The 21,946-nt window shown below is 61.0% G+C and overlaps 1 protein-coding gene across 6 annotated transcripts in view; it reads right to left on the bottom strand.

Moving 5' to 3' along the window:
• Positions 1-4,285: 4,285 nt before the first annotated feature.
• Positions 4,286-21,946, bottom strand: part of PRR5 (proline rich 5) — a 58,309-nt gene continuing 40,648 nt past the window's right edge. For 3 of the 6 annotated variants that reach the window (XM_021090910.2, NM_001204382.1, XM_021090906.2), the window contains 7 exon segments: positions 21,618-21,698; positions 19,424-19,472; positions 17,803-17,860; positions 13,398-13,489; positions 12,891-13,031; positions 6,811-6,946; positions 4,286-5,198 (listed from right to left, as the gene is read on the bottom strand). In XM_021090910.2, the coding sequence (XP_020946569.1) occupies positions 4,732-5,198; positions 6,811-6,946; positions 12,891-13,031; positions 13,398-13,489; positions 17,803-17,860; positions 19,424-19,472; positions 21,618-21,698 (1,024 nt within the window). In that variant the 3' untranslated portion in view covers positions 4,286-4,731. 6 annotated transcript variants of the gene reach the window in all.

Below are 21,946 nucleotides of genomic sequence, written 5' to 3' on the forward strand. Positions count from 1 at the left end.
ACCACAGCTCATGGCAACGCTGGATCCTTAACCTGCTGGCGAGGCCAGGGATCGAATCCGAGTCCTAATGGCTCCTAGTAGGATTCATTTCCACTGCGCCACGACGGAAACTCCTGGAAAAAGCTCTTTATTTTTTTTAATTTTTTTTGTCTTTTTTTTTTTTTTTTTTTTTTGTCTTTTTTGCTATTTCTTGGGCTGCTGCCGCAGCATATGGAGGTTCCTAGGCTGGGGGTCCAATCGGAGCTGTAGCCACCAGCCTACGCCAGAGCCACAGCAACGCGGGATCCGAGCCAAGTCTGCCACCTACACCACAGCTCACGGCAATGCCGGATCGTTAACCCACTGAGCAAAGGCAGGGATGGAACCCGCCACCTCATGGTTCCTAGTCGGATTCGTTAACCACTGTGCCACGACGGGAACTCCTTTTTTTGTCTTTTTATGGCCGCACCCACAGCATATGGAGGTTCCCAGGCTAGGGGTCTAATAGGCCTACCCCACAGACCCAGCAAAGCCAGATCCAAGCTGTATCTGCCACCTACACCACAACTCACGGCAACGCCTGATCCTTAACCCACTGACCAAGGCCAGGGATTTGTACCCACAGTCTCATGGCTCCTAGATGGATTCGTTGCCACTGCGCCACAACGGGAACTCCTGGAAAAAGCTCTTTAATATTCCTCCCTCCATTCCCGTGTGGCGCAGTGGTTAACGAATCCGACTAGGAACCATGAGGTTGCGGGTTCGGTCCCTGCCCTTGCTCAGTGGGTTGATGATCCGGCGTTGCCGTGAGCTGTGGTGTAGGTTGCAGACGTGGCTCGGATCCCGCGTTGCTGTGGCTCTGGCGTAGGCTGGCAGCTACAGCTCCGATTGGACCCCTAGCCTGGGAACCTCCATATGCCGTAAGAGCGGCCCAAGAAACAGCAAAAAGACAAAAAAAAAAAAATTCCTCCCTCCATCCTGGACGTGACCTTGTCCCCACACTGCTCCCTTGCCCCGGGAAGCAGGTGGGTGGTGGTGGCTGAAAGGGCTCTCTTTGTTCAGGATCTGGGAGCCTTCTTAAGGCCTGGGTGTGAAAACTTAAAAGGGCAGAGCTGGACCTGACTCCAACAAAGAGGAAGATGGAGGGGGGCAGGATGCCTGAGGGGCACCGCCAGGAGGAGAGAGAGAGACGAGACTGGGGAGACAGTGGCCTCTGCCTGGATGAAGCCCGACTGCAGGGGAATATCAGGGTCTAACGGGGACCAAGCTTGTGGCCCGGGGAAGGGCGGGGAGGCCCTCGCCCGCAGCGCCCCCTGCGGGACGGTCCGCCAACCCGCACCGCCTGCCGCCAGTGCAGCGGGCCCTTCCTGGAAGGCTGCGAGGAGGCTGCCTCCTGCTCTGGGTCCTGGGCTCTGGCCGCCCCCCGGCCTCCCCCTGTATCCTCTGCCAGAAGGAAGCCCTCATTTTACCCTTCATCCCAGTGATGCTGTGGGAGCGCGGCGGGTTCTAGGTCCAGAGGGGAGGGGTCGGGGGCGTGGCCAAGTCCCCCCCACCCCGCCCCGCAGGGAAAGTGGGGCAGGACCCTGAGAGCAGGCCCGGAGCAGAGAATGAGGCGGCGGTATGATATGAAGCAGCCTAGGGCCTCTGCGAGGTGAGCTGTGGGCTGTGTGTACGGGTGTGCATGCGCGTGCAAGGGCTTGGGGGCGGTCGAGTGGGGGCGGCTAGCCGACCCTCCCGAGAAGGGCGTTCCATCCAGGCTGCAGAGCAGGGGCAGCCGAGAGGGCTGGCCCCGGGGGGGCGGGAAGGGAGCGCTGGGCCAGAGGGCCTTCCCTCTGGCTGCCCAGTGCCGACCCCCTGCAGGAGGCTGGCGTGGTCACTGGGGAGAGAGGCGGCCTAGCAGGGGCAGGGCTGTAGGCACAGGAAGGAGGATTGGGGAGCCTGCCTCCCGTCTGGTGTTCCTGTCACCCGTGAAGCGCTGGGTCCCAGCTCCTCTGGTGGGAGGGGCGGCCAGCAGGCCCATCAACCAGAGGGCACAGCGCCTGGAACAACTGGTCAACAGACAGGATAGGGTGTATGTGGCCCCAGCAGAGGGCTGTTTGGAATTCTTCCTGCCCCCAGGGTGGGCGGCAGGGTCTGGGGTACCCGGATAGGACTCCCAGCTGCCTGGGGATGTGACTCAGAAAAAGCCACGGCTTCTTGCTGGCTGTGATCTCCACGGGAGGGTCAGTCTCCTTCCCACAAAGCAGCTGGTTACCAGCAGAGGTGGGGGCGTGCTGACGTCACACCCAGTGGTTACGCATCCACTCATCACGACCCCAACCCCGGGCAGCTCTCGACCTGCGGGAGAGGCGTTTACTGGTGAGTTAGTGAAACACCACTATTCACGCATTGTAAAGAGGTCATTCAAGCTGTGTTTCAACATCATTGGTTTCCTTGTCATCCTAGGAATTTCGTTGTAAAAACACTATTCTGAGACCTCGTCCCTGGCTTCTCTGGGAGCCCTAAGACCACAGAGTTGACAGGGGTTTCCCAGGTGCATTTTTTTCTTTTCAGGGCAACACCTGCAGCATATAGAGGTTCCGAGGCTAGAGGCCAAATAGGGGCTGTAGCTGCCAGCCTACACCACACCTCACGGACGACGCGGGATCCTTAACCCACCGAGCGAAGCCAGGGATCAAACCCACATCCTCACGGATACTAGTCGGGCTCATTATCACTGGGCCACAACGGGAACTTCTCCAGGTGCATTTTTTTTTAGTCTTCATATGACTTTAGTTTTTTCCACTATATCAGGAAGTTTTTTTATGTATTTTTCTGTTTTTTAATTTTTTTGGGCCATACCTGAGGCATATGGAGGTTCCCAGGCTAGGGGTTGAATCAGAGCTGTAGCCGCCAGCCTACACCACAGCCACAGCAAGGCGGGATCTGAGCTGCATCTGCAACCTACACCACAGCTCACGGCAATGCCAGATCCTTAACCCACCGAGCAAGGCCAGGGACCGAATCCGCAACCTCATGGTTCCTAGTCAGATTTGTTAACCACTGCGCCACGACGGGAACTCCATATAACAGGATGTTTTGATGGAGATTATCTCATATATTTTTGGAGGACACGTGGACCCACTCAAAGCCCACCTTGGTGGGCTGCCCCTTGATGGGGAGCAGTGGGCAGCCCCAGCTGGAGATCCCACTGAGTGACCCAGAGCTGCTGTGGGACCCAGGCTCAGCGCCCACCCACCCCCCACCGTTTATCTCCCCTCCGTAGGGGAGGCACTGCTGGCCCGTGTCTGGAGCCTCCCATTCCCCCCCGGGGTGGAGGGATTTTTAAAAGAGCTCAGGGGCCCTACAGACAAAGTCCATGCCTGGTCACGGCCCAGGAGCCAGCAGGTGCCACCGGAGTCCCTGGGGATCAGACCAGGTCCAATAACTCATGGCAGCCTGGGGCACTCAAATCTCCACTATGGGGCCCCCACCGCAGGGGTGGGGGGAGCAGGGGCAGAACCAAGGGCCCAGCACGCCAAGGTGGCCGGAGCTCAGGCAGTCATCTCCCTGCCACATCTTCACCCTCTGCCTGGTCCTTCTGCCTCCGGTGGACACTGCCCATAATGCCCCCACCCCACCCCAGGCTGATCCCAGGCTGGGTAAGAGCTGGGAGCCCAGCAGGACAGCTCAGGAATCAGCCCCATCAGCTGAGACTCATGGCCACATTCTCTTTTTGGCTGCATGTGGAGTTCCTAGGCCAGGGATCGAAACTGCCTCGTAGCAGTGACTCGAGCTGCTATGGTGACGTCAGACCCTTAACCCACTGGGCCACAAGGGAACTCCTATGGTTACACTCTTGTTGGTTCTCAGACAAGGGACAGGCTGCTGGCCCCATCCCACCCCCAAACCAGGGGCTCACTTTTGCTCTCCTGGCCACCAGGCCTGGTCCTGAGAAGTATGCGCCCGCATCACAGATCCTAATGCTGAGCTCCTGCCCTGCCACCCCCGCCCAGGGGTGGAGCAGGAGCTCCAGGCTCGTTTCTCCCTTATTCCTGCAGATGGCTCTTCCGAGTGGGGGTGTCTGCCTCACCTCTCCAACCACCCAATTCCCAGTGCCCCCAGTGGGCTCACTCGGTCACAGGCCACCACCTCCCAGGAGAACTGATACCACGAGAGGGTGGGTCCCTTCCCCAGAGACCCAGAGCCATCTGGGGAACCTGCCCCTCTGGGGGTGGGAAGGGGAGCCCCCAAGGGGCTGGGTGTGGTGTGAAGCTGGAAGGACACCCGCTGGGCCTGGCCTGGCGCCGCACACAAGGGTCAGGGAGCCAGATAGACAAGTTTTATTCCACCCGCCTCCTGTCCCAGCCACCAGGACCGCTGGAGGGTCTGGGGCAGAGTCACGCTTGGGAGGTCACGCTGTGGCTGGAGCAAGTGGGCGAGGGGAAACCAGGTCTGCCACCGGCCATGTCACCCTGGGGGCCAGGCCAGGCAGAGGGGTTCACAGTCTCCGTGGTGTGGGCCCTGGAGGGCGGTGTGTGTGTGGGGGGGTCGGGGTGGCGGTGCCCGATCCCGCAGACGGGGCTCCGCGAGCCGCCGCCGCCCCAGAACGAAGGCGCGGGGTCTGGGGTGGTGGCGGCTGCAGCTTTTCCGACAGAGACTCGGGAAGGCCGAGGGCTGCGGCCGTCGGGGGCTGGACGGGACAGTAGAAAATTCTCGCACTCACGCACCGCACGGGCACACACGCGGGGTCGGTGGGAACGCACGCAGCCCTCACACGACGCTCTGCCGGCCCCCCGCGCCCTCAAACCCCGACGTGCCAGCGCCCCCGCCCCGGCCAAAGTCAATGAAGATCCCTTCCGAATCCGAGTCGACCGACTCCAGGATCTGGTCCACCAGGTTCTCGGGGCTGGAGGAGGCCGGGGAGCTGCGGGCCGGGCCCGGGCCGGGCTCCGGGGGCTGGGCCGGCGGGTACAGTCTGCTGGGGCAGGGCCCCGCCGGGGAGGGCCTGAAGGTCCCGGGGGGCCCCTGGCCGGCCGGGTCGGCGAAGCCCTGGGGCTCGGGGCAGGACGTCATCTCAGAGACGGAGTGTCGCCGGATGCCCGTGCTGCCGGCCGCCGCGCCCTCGGCTTCGTGCTCCGCCACGGGGTTCAGCAGCGGCGTGTTGTAACTCTTGGAGCGCACCACCGGGTTCTTGGCCAGGACGTCCCCGGAGCGTGAGCGGCGCAGTAAGTGCTTCTCTGCAGAGACAGACGGGGCATCAGGCATGGGGGGGGGACCCCCCGCCCCGGGCAGCTCCAGCCAGACGCCGGAGGCAGCGCCCAGCTCTGCAGGAAGGGGCCGCTCTAGGGAGAAGCTGGCTGGACCCGCGCACGTCTTGCTGGGGCGTTGCGACTGCGCCGGGGAGGAGAGTGGGGGCTTCTACTCCAGCTGACACCCGGGCCAGCCCTATGGGACCCCCTCCTCTCCTGGGTCCAGCCTTTCAGCCCGGATGGGCGGGGGCGGGGGTGGGGGTGGAGGGCTCCAGTCTACTGGCCGGGTTCAAACAGGCACTTTGCCAGGGACCTGTGCACGTGCCTGTTCCCCCACCTGCGGAAAGTCACAAATCTAAGCACCTGCTGTACGCCAGCACTTTCCTGGGCAGACACGGCCCCTGCCCTCAGCGCTGAAGCCCTACTGTGTAAGGGGGGACTAAAAAGCCCTCTGGATGGGCCACGGGTCAGGCAGTGGTGAGTGCCCGCATCGGGCTTTACTCTGGGGCGGGGGGGGGGGGGGGGGCAGGAGGATGGTGATGGGGGCAGGTCTCAGGCTCCCACTCGCTCAGGACCCTGCACTTCCACAGAGTGACCACCAGATGGCAGGGCTGAGCAGGGTGAGCAGTGGCAGGTCGTGGACCAGAGAGCGCACAACCCCCGCTGCCCCCAACGCCCCCAGCCCCCCGCGCCTGGCGGGGCTCTTGATGGCCAGGGCCACACAGAACATGGGCATCTCAAAGTCCCCCTCCAGTTGCTGGGGGCGTTGCCTGGGTTGAGCCCAGCTGCTGGGCAGGTTTTTTTATAGCTGCGGGGGGGTGGGGGGTGGGGGCGCTCTGGAGGTGGGGACACCCCTGATCAGCCCTTGCACTGCTGTCCCCTCAGCTCTCTGCACACACCTCCACCCAGGCCTGGGTCCTCCCTGACCCTTAGCTCCCCCGCCCAGGGCCCTCGTGTTCCCTGGGCACAGGCCACTTTGGGGACTGTCTGGGGAGTTTACTCTCTGGTCGGCCTCCCCTAGGGGACAAGAGCCCATGAGGGTGGGGCTTGTCTCTGCTGAACCCTCAGGACCAGAACGGGCTGGCGCACAGCAGGCGCTCCGTTTACAGTGCTGAATGGGCCCATGGGGGCTGCCCGTCTGTTCAGGAGCAAGACCAGGCCAGGCAGCCCAGGATGCCCAGCCACGCCCGCCCTGAGTCCCCAGACAAGTTGGGGCGTCTTGGGCTCTGGGCCTCTGTGCGTGCTGTGTCCTTTGCCTGGCCAACCCCTGACGTTCAGGACTGAGCATGGACGTGACCTTGGGGAAGGCGGGGGTCTCTATGGGGCTCTCAGGAGTCATCGTGACACTGCTGGTGGTGTCTGCCCGCTGGGTCCCCCTCGGCTCTGGAAGGACGGACCCCGGTGACCCATCTCTGTGCCCAGTGCCGGGCATGCAGCACAGCCTGTGGATGTTGGGGGTGAGTGTGCTGCGGGACTGAAACTCGAACCCCATGGGATCCCCGTTCTGCACGTCTTTCCACTGGGAGGCCTGGGCCCCTGGGCAGAAGCACAGGGGCCAGCGATCATCCCGCTTCCCACCCCAGGCCCAGGAGACCCCTACCCAGGATGCAGGGGTGGGTGAAGGTACCCTCGCTGGAGTAGAGGCCGTAGGTGCCCAGGTAGGGCGACACCACCTTCTGGATCAGCGCCTCTAGGCGCAGGTAGTCCTTGGTCACTCCCCGGGACTCGTGCACGCCCTGCAGGACGAGAGGAGGCAAGGGTCACCGCACAGCCCGTCCCCTGCCTCCCGAGCCCGGCCGGGCTCAGCTCAGAGGCCACACGCACGGCCCCGTCCCTCCTCCCACCCCCCGGGTGGGTCCTGGCCCCCAGGGCGATGCCCCCGTGCCCGCCCTCCCCAGCCCTCGGAACCACTCTCTGGCTCTAACGCCCTGGCAAAGGCCTTCCTTCCACCCCACGCTGCCTCCTCTGCCAGCTCCTCTCGCCCGGAGCTGGGAAGGGATCCACCTCCTGTTTCACTGGAGGCCAAAGCCTGGAGCATGAGGCTGCTCACGGGACAGCCGTGGTCTTGGCCACCCAGCTGTGAGCTGACCAGGAGGCAAATTCTGTGTCACCAGCACCCCAGGCAGAGGGCCAGGCTCACAGCACATTTCTTTTCTTTTCTTTTCTTTTTTTTTTCTGGCTTTTAGGGCTGCACTCGCAGCATATGGAGGTTCCCAAGCTAGGGGTCCAATGGGAGCTACAGCTGCCACCCTACATACACCATAGCTCATGGGAACGTCGGCTCCTTAACCTGCTGAGCAAGGCTGGGGATCTAACCCAACACCAGATCCAAGCTGCATCTGTGACCTACACCAGAGCTCACGGCAATGCCGGATCCCTAACCCACTGAGCAAGGCCGGGGATCAAACCTGCGTCCTCACGGATACTAGTCAGATTCATTTCCGCTGAGGTACAGCGGGAGCTCCCCACAGCAGGTTTTAAGGGCTGTGCCTGCTGAATGCACATGATGTCTCAGTGAGTGATGATGAGATAATGAAAGATGAAAGAAAGGACATCAAAGAGTTCCTGTTGTGGTGCAGTGGTTAACGAATCCGACTAGGAACCATGAGGTTGCGGGTTCGATCCCTGGCCTTGCTCAGTGGGTTAAGGATCCGGCGTTGCCGTGAGCTGTGGTGTAGGTCGCAGACGCGGCTCGGATCCCGCGTTGCTGTGGCTCTGGTGTAGGCCAGAGGCTACAGCTCTGATTCGACCCCTAGCCTGGGAAACTCCATATGCCGCGGCAGCAGCCCAAGAAATGGCAAAAAAACAAAAAAGAAAGAAAAAAAGAGAGAGAGAAAGGACATCAAGGGGCTGCCAGCAGTTTAGAAACAAGGTCCACCCGGGTGAACCTTAAAGGATGGTTCGAGTCAGCAAGAGAACCTACCTGTGCTTCCTGCAGGAAACCTACTGAACTAGACACACAGGTGAGACGTGAGGGAGCGAGGAAATTTACACGTGACAACGTGGTCACAGGTCACAGATCACACTGACGGACCGGGGCCAGCAGCTGTGTCAGTTTCAGACGGGACAGGCTTCAGACCCCGGAGAGCCACGGGGCTGAGGGAGGCCCTCGCCTGATGAGAAAGAGGCCGGTTCCCCAGGATGTCCCAACAAGCCTCGGTGTGTCACACCCAGCCACAGAGCAGGAAGCCACAGGCCCCAAAGGGAAGGGGCTGCGAGAAGAAACAGAGACATCCGCTCTCCCGGTTGGGGAGCTGGACCCCCCTCAGAACGGGATGGAGCAGGAGGCAGACGACCGGCAAGGCCCCAGGTGAACTCAGCACCCCCATCCCTCGGCTGGGCGGTACCAGCATCCGCAGACCGCGCGGTCCCACGACCGCAGAATCCACACTCGTCTCCAGCTTTACAGGGAACATTTGCCAAGACAGACCACATTCGGGGCCATAAAACACACCTCAACGCATTGAAAAGCGTGGAAGCCAGGCGTTCCTGTTGTGGCTCAGTGGAAACGAATCCGACTAGCATCCACGAGGACGCAGGTTCGATTCCCAGCCTTGCTCAGTGGGTTAAGGATCCGGCGTTGCCATGAGCTCTGGTGTAGGTTGCAGATGCAGCTTGGATCTGGTGTTGCTGTGGCTGTGGTCTAGGCCAGCAGCTGCAGTGCCAATGAGGCCCCTAGCCTGGGAACCTCCATATGCTGCGGGTGCGGCCCTACAAGCCAAAAATAATTAAATAAAAAAATAAAATATAAGACAAGAATAGAAGCCATACAGCATCGGCTCTTAGACCACAAAAGAATGAAGCCAGGAATCAATAACTGTGTTAACTGGAAAATCCGCAGAGACATGGAGATTAAACAACACACTTCAAAATAAAGAAACCTCAAGAAATGTTTTAAAGTATTTCAAATTCAATGGAAATGAAAACATAAAAACCAAATCTGTGGGATGCATCCAAAGCAGTGCTGAGGCGTTCCCATTGTGGCTCAGTGGGTTAAGAACCTGTCATGGTCTCTGCGAGGATGTGGGTTTGGTCCCGGGCTTTGCTCAGTGGGTTAAGGATCCGGTGTTGCCACAAGCTGTGGTTTAGGTCGTAGAAGTAGCTTGGATCTGGTGTTGTTGTGGCTGTGGCGTAGGCCTCAGTGGCAGCTCTGATTTGACTCCTAGCTCAGGGACTTCCATAGGCTGCAGGTATGGCCATAAAAAGAAAGGAAAAAAAAAAAAAAAAAAGCAGTGCTTAGAGAGAAATTTATAGCATTGAATGGATGTATGAGGAAATCAAAACTTTAAAAAAATTAATCTTCTAAGCTTTCACCTTAGGAAACTAGAAAAACTAGTAGGTTAGGGCTCTGGGGTTGTCACTGCAGTGGACTGGGTCACTGCTGTGGCATGGGTTCCGTCCCTGGCTCAATAATTTCCGTATGCTGCAGGTACGGCCAAAAAAAAAAAAAAAAGTCCAAAGAAAGCAGAAGACAAGAAATAACAACAATCAAAGCAGAAATCAATGAAACTGAAAACAGGGCGTGGACAGAGAAGATCAACAAAACCAAGAAGCTGGCTCTTTGATAAGATCAATAAAATCAACACGCCTCCAGCCAGACTGAGAATAAAAGAGAAAAGCCTCAAAAGTCTAAATGCAAGAGGAGCCATCACTGCGGACCCCATGAATCCAGCTGTTGAACGAGGACGGGGCGGGCCCCCTGGTGCTTCTGGAAGTCAGGAACATGAAGGGACTGTCCCCACCCCGCCGGTGCTGGGGACGTGGGTGACAGTGCTGCTCAGCTGTGCTGGGCGTGTCGTGGACTGAATGTCCTTTCACTCCCAGAACCCCTTTATGAGGTCTGGTCTCTGCTCCCCATTACACAGTGAGGAAAGGGGGCCCAGGGGCTGCATCACCCGTGTGCGCTCAGAGGCAGGGCCGTTATCCGGCTTCTGAGACCCTTGAGGAGACACTGTGATTCTGTGGGTGACGCACCGGCACACAGTAGGCCCTCAGTGCACACTGACCAAGAGCTGCCACCTCAGATCCCTATGGGACTTGAAAACCGTGGGGACTGGGACAAGGACATTAACACTTGGGGCCAAGCAGTTCCTGTCGTGGCTCAGCGCTAACAAACCCGACTAGAATCCATGAGGATGTAGGTTCAATCCCTGGCCTTGCTCAGGATCTGGTGTTGCCGTGAGCTGTGGTGTAGGTCAGATCCGAGTTCCTGTGGCTGTGGTGTCAGACGGCAGCTACAGCTCTGATTGGACCCCTAACTTGGGAACTTCTTCTTCTTCTTCTTCTTCTTTTTTTTTTTTTTTTTAGCTTTTTAGGGCCACACCTATGGCATATGGAGGTTCTCAGGCTAGGAGCTGAACTGGAGCTACAGCTGCTGGAGCTACACCACAGGCACAGCAATGCCAGATCCAAGCCACGTCTGTGACCCACACCACAGCCACGGCAATGCAGGATCCAAGCCGCGTCTGCCACCTACACCACAGCTCACAGCAACGCCAGATCCTTAACCCGCTGAGCAAGGCCAGGGATCGAACCTGCAACCTAATGGTTCCTAGAGGATTTGTTTCTGCTGAACCACGACGGGAATTCGACAAACTATTACACTGAGAGAGAATGAGCAACGAAGTCCTGCTGTACAGCGTAAGGACTCGCATCCAATCACTTGTGATAGAACACAATGGACGACAGTACGAGAAAACGTGGGGGCACGTATGTAGCTCTGTGTACACAGCCATGAACCGGGTCACTTTGCTGTAGAGCAGAAACTGACAGAACAATGCAAATCAACTATAAAAAAAAAAAAAAAGGTTTCTTTTTTAAAGTGGAGGCCGGAGTTCCTGCATGGCTCGGTGGTTACCGAATCCGAGTAGTATCCATGAGGATGCGGGTTTGATCCCTGGCCTTGCTCAGGGGGTTCAGGATCTGGCGTTGCCATGAGCTCTGGGGTAGGTGGCAGATGCGGCTCAGATCCCGCCTTGCTGTCGCTGTGGTGTAGACCAGCAACTATAGCCCTGATTGGATCCCTAGCCTGGGAACCTCCATATGCTGTGGGTGGGGCCCTAAAAAGACAAAAAAAGGGGGGAGGCCAAGGCAACAACAAAGCGTCCCAGTCGCGGGGGCAGGGGTCACACACAGGAGGGGCAGGAGGCGGCTCCGGGGGAAGCTGCATGAGGTACAGTGACCACCAGGGGGCAGCACCGCCTTGGCCTGGCTGCCCTCTCAGGGGCTGTTCATGGGATCAAGGTGAGGCCTTTCCATTCCTTGCCCGGAAACCCCAGCGGCCGTCTGGTGCCTGCCTCCTAGGAGCAAGCACCACAGAGGACTCTGCATCAATTTCTTTCTTTTTTTTTTTTTTGGGCCACACCCGTGGCATATGGAGGTTTCCAGGCCAGGAGTCCAATTGGAGCTGCAGCTGCCAGCCGACACCACAGCCATAGCAAAGCCAGATCCGAGACCTGCCTGTGACTTACACCACAGCTCATGGCAACGTCAGATCTTTAACCCACTGAGCGAGGCCAGGGATCGAACCTGCAACCTCACGGTTCCTAGTCAGATTCGTTTCCGCTGCACCACGATGTCGGGAACTCCCAATTTCTTCCCATTATCCTCGAAGCTGCCCTGCCAGGTAGGCAGTCTTTCTCTATCACGCAAAGAAAGAGGCCGAGGGACACAGTGTCCCTGCAGTCACGCCCCCTGACCTTTGACCCAGCCAGGTCTGACCTAAAACCCCTCAAAATCCCAACTGCAGGCTGGCACCCTGCTTGGCTGCCAGGACCCCCACCAGGTCCCACGCAGCGTAGCCCCTCGACCCTCCCACCGCCCACGTTCGTCAGCCCCTGCCTTGCTCTGGAATCTCCACCAGCTGCCCTGGGTCCCAAATTTAGAAGGACTTGCACGTGCACAGGTGTGTTTAGGATATGAAAAGAGTCTGGAGCCTGTCGGCCTGCGGAGGCCCCTGGCTGCTCAGCTCCAGCAAGCGAGGACTCAATGGGGGTTGACAGCGCCTGCCCCTGTCCCAGGATAGTGAGACAGGCCAGCAAACCGGACAGCGCCGTGTCCATCAGACCCCTGACCTGGGCCGGCCACTTGCCCCCGGCTGCTGGGGCTGCCCTGGCAGATGAAAGCCACCTGCACCAGACGTGCCTGGACAGGCTGTGGGGAGTGGGGAGGGGACCCCAGCTCCAGGGACAGACGGCTGGGGGGTGTAAAGGCCCCGCCCCGCGGCCCATGAGGGGGCTTCGTTCACTCATCTGGGCTCCCTGTGGCATCCCGAGGCCAGCCTTCTCCTGAACCCACATCTTCTTTTTAGGGTTGCACCTGTGGCATATGGAAGTTTCCAGGCTAGAGGTTGAAAGAGAGCTGCAGCTGCCGGTCACAGCCACAGCCACAGCCACAGCAACGCCAGATGCAAGCCACGTCTGTGACCTACACCACAGCTCAGGGCAACACCAGATCCTTGACCCACTGAGTGAGGCCAGGGATCGAACCCGCATCCTCATGGATACCAGTCGGGTCTGTTTCCGCTGAGCCACGACAGGAATGCCCTGAACCCCAGCTTCACCTGGCTCCTTCTCTGCCCCTGCAGCTTCCTCCTCCCTCCAGGTTCCTCCTGATCAGCCTCCTCCGACCCCCCAACCTGATAAGTCACATGGACCCAAATCCTGGGGAAGGCCCCCCCACCTGCAGCACCAACAGCATCTGCACAACCGCAGGGGGCACGCGGGCACGGGTGCGGGCCAGCGCGTCTTCCAGCTTCACGCTGAGGGTGATGGCATTCCGGAAGTGCAGCAGTGCCAGCTGGCGCACGGACGGCTCTTTGCCCTGCGGACACAGAAGGCCCTGCTGAGACCCTCACTCTTTCCATCCCCGCAGTTCTGAGCAGATGACACAGGGGGACAGACCCCCCCAGGCCCCCTTCTACCCTGTCCTCCTCCTCAGAAGACCCTGGTTCTGAGCAGAGGGCCCCACGCAGCTTCCTCAGGCAAGGAAAGGGTTACTGTGTGAGGCTCAGGGTTCCTAGGGGCCTCCGGGGGGAGCTGCCGCTGCTCCTTGGGTCCATCTTGGGGTGGGAGCCAGATCTGAGAAGTCTGGGGACGTGTGCAGCCAGCCCTCAGGCGGCAGCGAGGGGCAGGGGTGTGTCCACCCCCGGGCCAGGGCGGGCTGTCCCTGGGGCCCAGGGCCACCCACCTGCACCGGGTAGAAGACGGCCTGCAGTGTGGGCAGCACGTCGCTGAAGAAGAAGTCCCAGGTCTCGGCCAGGGAGTCCAGCAGCTTCTGTCCTATGGGACAAGGACCGTCACCCACCACTCCAACGGGCGCCGACGGACACGTCCCACCTCCCAGGTCACCAGTCACCTGTTCCGTCCCCGGGAGGACGCAGGAGCCGACGGCTGGGCTCTGGAGGTCCCCTCACCCGCCAGGGTGACAGTGGTTGGACCCCCAATTTACCTCCCCATGCTCAGCTGCCCCGATAATAAAGGGGGGTCGTGGCAGGGGAGCCCCCAGAGCTGATGGGAGGAAACCAGAAGGCAGGCCTGGGGCAGAGAAGCTGCGGTGGGTTCCAGCCTCCGCCCACATGAGCCCCACAGGCACGGCCCCAAGAGGAGCGCCAGCACACACCCTGGTCTCACCTTGCCTCTGGCCACCCACAGCACCTCCACTGTGCCCCAAAGCGCCCCAGTCCCACCGCGTGACAGGGCAGCAGGACAGTGGACAGCAATCCTGGCGATGGGGGAGGACCCCGCGGGCAGACAAAGCCAGGGCCCCTGAGCGGGCCCACGTCCAAGAGCAGCAACATGTCCCAGGTTGCAGGGGGTCAGGCAGGGAGGGCTTCCCGGAGGAGGTGCTCTCTAAGCTAACTCAGGAGGATGGTTTTCCCAGTTGATGGACTTGTGAACCACGGAGGCAGATGTGTGAAAAGCAGGCATCTGGACAAGCTCTGCGGGCCTCTTTCTGCCGGCCCCGGGGAAGAAGCGGCCCCGGTCAAGGGTGGACAGACCCTGGGGGTCTGAGACGGCTCCAGGTTCCCCCAAGAAATACCAAGCACTGAACCCTCAGCACTTCTGCAGAAGGAGCAGAAAGCTGGGGATCAGGAGAAGCAGGCCTCCCGGACGCGTCGCCAAGGCCTCGGCGGCTTGGCGGGACCCCACCCAGAAGCCAGGCCAGCGACTGGCTGGAGAAGGACGGGCGTGCTGGGGGTCTCTGGGAGCGGAGGGGCCACAGGCTGGCCGGCCAACCAGAGTGCACTGCTCACTGCGACGCCTGGACGTTTCCACGGGAACGAGGGCGTCGGTCAAGGGCTTTGCCTCTTCCGCTCACTCTCCCCGGCCCCCTCCCCCACCCCACAAAGCCCCCGGGTCCGTGTAGGTTCCGGCTCTGGGAGGGGGAGCCTGGCGGCGGTGACCGTGGGGAGGACAGGTCTGGCCTCTGCCGGGGGCCCATCTGCTGGCACCGGGGTCCCTGCCCACGGCCAGCAACCTGGCCTCCCAGGGGGCCACGCCCAGTTCCTTGGAACCCAGGACGGTGGGTGCCCGCCACCCGCGGGGCTCTGCCTGCACATGAAGGTCCCTTGAGGTCCCCGCCGTCGCCGGCAGGAAGAAAGGCAGCTCAGTTCCCCGGGCGGCCGTGGGGCGGCTCTGGGCGCGGGCCAGGCCGGCGTCTGCTGGGCGCAGGCTGCTCTCCAGCCCGCGGGGCGGAAACCAGGCGGAACGAGATGTTGTAAACCATGAGCCCAGGCCCAGCCAGAGCCACACGCCCGCCAAGGGGCCAGGACGCTCGGCCCCGTCTCCTGGCTGGGCTCTTGGCTGGGGGCAGCGGCCTGCCCGGGGTTAGAGTCGGGCACACGGGGCTGAAGCCCTACGCAGGGACCCCCGGGAGTTCCTCGACCTGAGCCTCAGCGTGGCCTTCTGTAAAATGGGTGCAATGAGCATCCCACAGCCTCAGGGCTGACAGCACTCCGCTGCGGGCCTGTCCCCTCGCAGTGGCCCTGCCCTGGCCCTCCCCTAGCTGGGGAGGGGTGGTCAGTCTGTCTGTCTTCCTCTCCTCAGTGCGAGTGCGCCGGCGCTGACTGTCAGGCCCTGGAGATGGAGACGGACCTGGCCGACCTCGGCTCGGGTCTCAGCCTGAGACTGGGAGACCCTGGGGACCGTGGTGACCACAGAGAGTGGAAAAGGCCGCAGCAGGGGCTCTGAGGAGGGTGGCCGGTTTCAGACGTGAGCGCGTGAAGGCCACCACAGTGGAGTTGGGTCGCCCGACCAAGACCAGGCTGGGATTCCTGCAGGACAAGAGGGGCAGAGCCCGGGGCCCATAGGAGACCCTGGCGTCCTCTTCAGGGTCCCTGGGCATCTGGCTGCTAAGAAGTCCCCCTGCCCGCCATCGTACCCAGACCACCAGCTGGGACATGGTCCAGGGTGGGAGGCCACCAGCTCAAAGCCCCTCCAGGCTTCCTACCCCCAGGGGTCCCTCTGCGGGGGAGCCGATGGCCAAGGCCTCGCTGGAGGCTGGAGGGGGGCATGCAGGGAGGTCCTGGGGCTGCCCCACAGGGGGCCACCCACCCCCTCCGGCTGAGGCCCTGACTGAGGGCGTGGCTGCCTGCAGGGAGCAGTCTGAAGGAAGAGCTTTCCCTGGGGCCCAACCTGGGGTGGAAGGCAGAAGGGGGAGGCTCTCAAGGCCACCCTGGGGGTGTGGCATCAGCCACTGTCCCCACTGCATGGGCTGAAGGGGGCCAGATGTCCTCTTGAACAGATCACATTTTGAGGCCTGACTCAAAGGCCACCACCTCCATGCAGCCCTCCCTGACTGCCAAGGTGGAATGAATCCTTCCTTCTCCAGGGCTTCCTTTCGCTCTGACACTTATCACACAGGACTGTCACTGTCTGGTCCATGTCTGTGTCCCCACTGGGTCGTAAGCCCCTGCCAGGCAGGGCCCGGGTCTCCATGTCCAGGTCCCCGGAGGCCTGACCTGTAGTAAGCACATGGACGGAGACCATTTAACCCCAGTGCCAAGGTGGGGACACCGAGGCCAGAGGGAAATGACGTGTCCGTGGCTGGATGGGAGCTGGAGCTGGGCCTCCGTGCCTGTCCCTGAGGCCAGCGGAGGCTAGACAGGACCGGTGCTCCCTGCCGGGTGGCCTGGCAGGCAGGGCCACCGCGGGCAGGACTCCACCAAGCTACACAAAGCGCCTCTTCTCCAAAGGTCCCAGGGGCCCTGGGCGAGCTGGTGGGAGGGCAGGCACTGCCGGAATGTGCCGAGTCAGGAAAGGGGCGTGGGAGGGCGGCCCCACCAGCAAATCTTCCTGCCAGCTTAGGTGCTGCCTCCTCCAGGAAGCCCGCCCGGACCCCCCACAGCCTCTGCCGCCCATCCTCACGTCTGTGGCTCCTGCCTCGGCTGCCTACACCTGACATGCACAAAGACGGTGCTGAAGAAGCACGGCACACATCGCTCTGAGTTTCCAGCACACCCCAGGCCTCACTCGCCGACTCTGTAAAATGAGCCAAGACTTTCTTTCCAAGGCCAGGGAGGGTGTGAGGAGCAACCCTGAGCAGCGAAGAGAGGAGGTGGGCTTAGGAGCCAGGCTGCTGGGTAGAGGCTGTGGGGCCTGGGCGAGTTTCTGAGCCCCCGGTGCCTCAGTTTCCCCAAACGTTCAGTGGCCACGACAACAGATCCTCCTTCATGGGGCTGCTGCGTGACCCAGGAGTCAGGTGATGCAGAAACTCAGGACAGAGTCCAGAAGAGGGTGAGCACAGGCAGGGCCTGCTGTGGGGGTACACAGTGGGTCCTGCCGCACGGGGCCTGGCACACAGTGGGCCTGCAGCAAGCGTGCGGGTTTGAGTTGGGCTCTCTCCATCAACTCACTCCTGCCAGGGGGTGCAGTCTAGCTTGTTGGACTGGGAGCCCAAGGTCCCCAGACCTGACACATCCTGCCAGGGCTCTGGGTGGGGGGACAGTGGCTGGGCAGGACCCTCCCTCTCCTTGCTGAGGCCCCAGGTGGGCAGAGGCCAGCTGAGACACGTGGGCCGAGAACGGCAGGCAGGGTGCCCTGGGCTCGAATCCCTTACACGCAGTGCAGCTAGGGGACAAACTGGGGGCTCTGGCTGCCTTGTCCCCTGGCTGTGAAATGCGTACAATGACCCAAAGCCCTCACAGGTGGGTTTGAGCATAGAAGGCCCAAGCCTGGGCCCCAAATTCCAGCAGGGAGCCCACACTCACTCCCCTCCAGGCAGCGGCTCCCTGCTCCAGCCTCTTCCCCCAGAAGAAGCAGGGCAACCTCTACCTAAACTGGTTCCCCTCTGGCCCTCAGAGATGCTGGCGGGGGGTCTCCGGGGGTCCTCGTGGGCAGGGAAGGGAGGCAGGCCCTCTTGGGCTCCAGTGAGATGGGGACAGACGCACTTCCAACAGGGTCCCCTCCTGGGGTCTGATCTCGGCCCTGCTGCCCTCGAGGTATTGCTCCTGCCCCTTCTGAGCCCTCTCGACCCGGAGAGCCACCGCACCCACCCAGAGCCCCAGGAGCCCAGCGGTGCCACGGTTCCCAGCAGCCGCGCCCGCCAGCCTCGTGGCCCAGCGCCTGGTCCAGCTGCTGGGCCCCCGACTCACCCTCGTAGAAGCGGATCTTGTCCCGCAGGATCACCATGCCTTTCGTCAGCAGCTGGTTCTGAAAGGCACACGTGGAGACGCTGTCACAGCTCCGTGGGTGCCCAGGGGGCTCCAGGTGGGCAGGGCCCCCGAGGGTCCAAAAACAGGCAGCCGAGGCCCAGGGGGGAAGGCGGTGCAGGGCCCCTGCCAGAGACGGGCCAGGCCTGGGCCTCCTGCTTCAGGCTCAGCAGGCCAGGCAGGCAGCTGCCTCCATATCCCACAAAGCGGGAAGGACACTCCAGCAAGAAGGGCCCAGCGACCCAAGGCCTGGCTCGAGTGCCACCATCACCTCCGTGAGGCTCAAATGGCAGCCCCCTGCCCGCCAACTGCAGGTGGCACGTCACAGCACATGGTCTCAGCAGCCAGAGAATGAAAGCAACCCAGAGGCTTTGGATGGATGCGTGGATAAGCAAAATGGTCTCACCAGGCAATGGAATATTACTCGGCCGTGAAAAGGAATGGGTTTCTGACACAGGCTACAAAGGGACTGCACCTCAAAAATTGTGCTCGGTGAGAGAAGCCAGACACAAAAGGCCACAGGCTGTGTGATTCCACTGACATGACATGCCTCCACAGACAAATCCAGAGACACAAAACAAGACTAGTGGGGGCCTGGACCTGGGGGCAAGGAGAAAGGGGACTCCATATCTGTGAACACGGGGTCTCCTTTTGGGAGGATGAGAGAGTCCTGGAATTAGACAGTGGTGACGGCCACACAACTCTGTGAGGTCACCGACTGCCACCGGCCTGTACGCTTTGACCGGGTGTGCAGTATGGTATGTGAATTACACCCCCAAAAAGCTGCCAGATTAAAAACCCACAGGCTGGGAGGACCCACAGGCTGGTCCGAGGCTCACCCTCTCCGGGGAGGGGGGTGTGATGGGCATCTTGCTTGCCCTGCGTGAGGATGTCCCCGTGCCAGAGTTCCACCTGTGGCTCAGCAGTAAAGAACCTGACTGGTAGCCATGAGGATGCAGGTTCGATCCCTGGCCTCGCTCAGTGGGTTAGGGATCCAGTGTTGCTGTGAGTTGAGGTGCAGGTGGAAGATGCGGCTTGGATCCCGCGTTGCTATGGCTGTGGTGTAGGCCGGCAGCTATAGCTCTGATTTTTTCTCTAGCCTGGGAACTGCCATATGCTTTTTAGGGTTCGGCCCTAAAAAGCAGGCGGGGGGAGTCCCTGTTCCACCTCGGCCTTCCTGGCTGCCTGACCCCAGCAGTTCTCTCACCCACCTGAGCCCCAGGATCCTGTCTGTTCATCAACTTTGCAGGCCTGTTGCTTCTGTACCTGGGATGGAGTGGCCCTGGCAACGCTGGCATCATCACCGCACGGCTCAGGGCCTCGGGGTTTGTGGGTGACTCACACGTGGACTCTGGGAACCTCCACCAATGCTCTCGGAGGAGGCGGACAATTACCAACAAACTGGCCTCAAGCTCCCCAGGGCCGGGCGCTGTCTCGCCTGATTGTGTGACCCTCCCAGCAGGCCGCCCGGGCTACGTGGGGGAACTGAGTCACGGCAAGGCAGAGACCTTGAACCTAGAGCTCCTCAGACCCACTGGGAGCAGATGGCACGGCTGGCACCCACCTGCAGGTACTCCGTGAAGAAGGACCCCAGCTCCGTCTTCAGCAGCTGCCTGTGGGTGGAGGGGAGACCAGTGAGTGAGGGTGAGGCGGGGGGCGGGGTGGGGGATGGCTGAGGGCTGCCCGCAGCGGGAGACCAACCCACCTGCCCAGCAACGTGAGGGGTGGGCGTGATGTCTGCCCATCCCAACACTGCAGGGGGAGGGGCGCAGGGTCGGCCGTGCGCCCCCATCATCCACAGGCATCCCCGGTTTCATACAAGAGGAGGCTGCGGGGTCCCCGAGGCAAAGGGAGGGCCACCGGCATCTCACACATTCTAGGGGCAACACCTGGCAGGGCTGGGCTTCCAACACCCAGCTCCACCCTCCCTCCTCGGCCGAATCCTCGAGCTGGCAGCACATGCCCCCAGTCCCTGGCTCTGGCGCTCCGCCCTCTCCCCCTGCAGGGCATCTTCAGGCATGTTTGCTCCACTGCCCTGGAGAAACTCATTCCACCCTCACTGAGCCAGCAGCAGGTGTTGACTGCGGTTGCCTTTTACAAGGGAGGCAGGAGAGGATCAGAGAGGTCGAGTGACTTGTCCAGAGACACACAGGACACACTAAGGTAGGATCTGAACCTGGCCCTCTGTACTCATCTTGACAGTTCTCGCACCGCACACCTCCAGGGGCCGAGAGGATGGTGGGTGGCAGGTTCCAACCCCAACACAGCCTGAAAGGACTTGGGCACTTCAACGCGGGGGCCAGCACTCAAGAGTCTTCAAGTTCTGAACGACATACTAGGATCTCAATTTTTAGGCTGCTGTTCCCATTAGGGAAACTTTCTTGCCAAGGCTGAATGTCAGGCTGTCCTCACGTTGCATGTCTGAGAGACATCGATTCTAATGACCCCGATTTAGTTAAATAACCCGTGTCCCTACAGCAGGGCCTGGATTTCAGTTACCAAGGGGAAGAACTGGGGAGCTGCAGAAAGCACGCAAGCGGCCTCTCACAGCTGAGCTCAAGTGGGGCAACAGGGGGGCCCCAGGTCTGTTTAAGAAGGTGAGACATGTGACACGCCCTTCAAGGGCAATGCCATCTGAAACAACTGGGAAAAAGAGGTCTGGGTCCTTAAAAAGGTGGGTTTCCCAGGTCAGGGATCAGATTTGAGCTTCAGTCGCAACCTAAGCAGCTGCTGTGGCAACACCAAATCCTCAACCGTCTGTGCCGGGCCAGGGATTGAACCTGCATCCCAGTGTTCCCAAGACGCTGCTGATCCTGCTGCACCACAGCGGGAACTCTCCCAATTACATTCTTTTTTTTTTTGTTTTGTTTTTTCTAGGGCCGCACCTGTGGCACATGGAGGTTCCCAGGCTAGGGGTCGAATCGGAGCTGTAGCCACCGACCTACACCACAGCCACAGCAAGGCGGGATCTGAGCCGCATCTGCAACCTACATCACAGCTCACGGCAACGCCGGATCCTTAACCCACGGAGCGAGGCCAGGGATCGAACCCGCAACCTCAAGGTTCCTAGTCGGATTCATTAACCGCTGAGCCACGACGGGAACTCCCAATTACACTCTTACTTCTGCCCCAAGCCGATGCAGAGGTCTGCCTGCTATTTCCCCAGAAACTCTTTCCCAGATTCAGGGCCAGGGCGGGGGGGGGGGGTGGTGTCGTCAAAGAGCTCAGAGGTGGGAAATGACTCCCTGCAGCAGCTGTGTGACCCCTGGCAAGTCTCTCGACCTCTCTGAGCTCCCACGTGCCCCGCTAATGCAGGTCGAATGCACTGGCCTCGCAGAGTCCCTGGAAACGGGTCGGCCCCGGGCTCCCTCACGAGTGCCCGCTCCTCAGCTATTCACAGGAAATGAGGGGCGTCTGGCTGGGCTGTAATCGCTTTTCTGGGAATAACGCTCCCGTCATTAGGCAGGTGGGTCCTTCCTCTTTTCACAGAACAAATATCCTTCGCGATGCTCAACACCCGCAGGGAACATGGGCGTTCTCTTGAGCCACCGTCCAAGCCCCACCCTGCTTCCCCTGAAAGGCGGGGTGGGGGTAAAGGCCAGGGGTCAGGGGTCAGGGGCCACATGGGGGCGGCTGTCTACCTGGGCTCTGAGGGTACCACCCAAGGCTGGACCGGGCGCTGGCTGGGACCTCCCACCGGGCACAGGTGTCCCTGCCACGCACAGACCCAGGCCCAGGATGGGACGATGGCCACTCACCGGACACCTTCGTTGAGGCTGAAGAGCTCCTGGTCGGGCAGCCCCTTGCGCTGGAAGACGGCGATCACGCCGTTGTGGATGCTGCGGGCGGGGAAAGAGGCGTGCTGCCGTCCAGGGGCCCCGAGACACCCCCCCTTCCCTCTCCTGTCCGGTCAGGAGCAGGGAGCTGGTCCTTTTAGAAAGAGGGACCCCGTCTGCCCACAGCCTGGGTTCCCGCCCTGTGCCACCCCCCCCCCCCCAGCGCCTCCCCTGTACCTCCCACAGACTCTGCCTCCTTCCCCGTGTTCGTGAACCCCCTACACCCAGCCATGAACTACGGGGCACCCTCT

This window comes from Sus scrofa, chromosome 5 (assembly GCF_054392235.1).
Source record: "Sus scrofa isolate SSC_HxYL_T2T_F1_AM1 chromosome 5, Sscrofa_HxYL_maternal_Yorkshire_Landrace_v2.0, whole genome shotgun sequence".
Lineage (NCBI taxonomy): Eukaryota > Metazoa > Chordata > Mammalia > Artiodactyla > Suidae > Sus > Sus scrofa.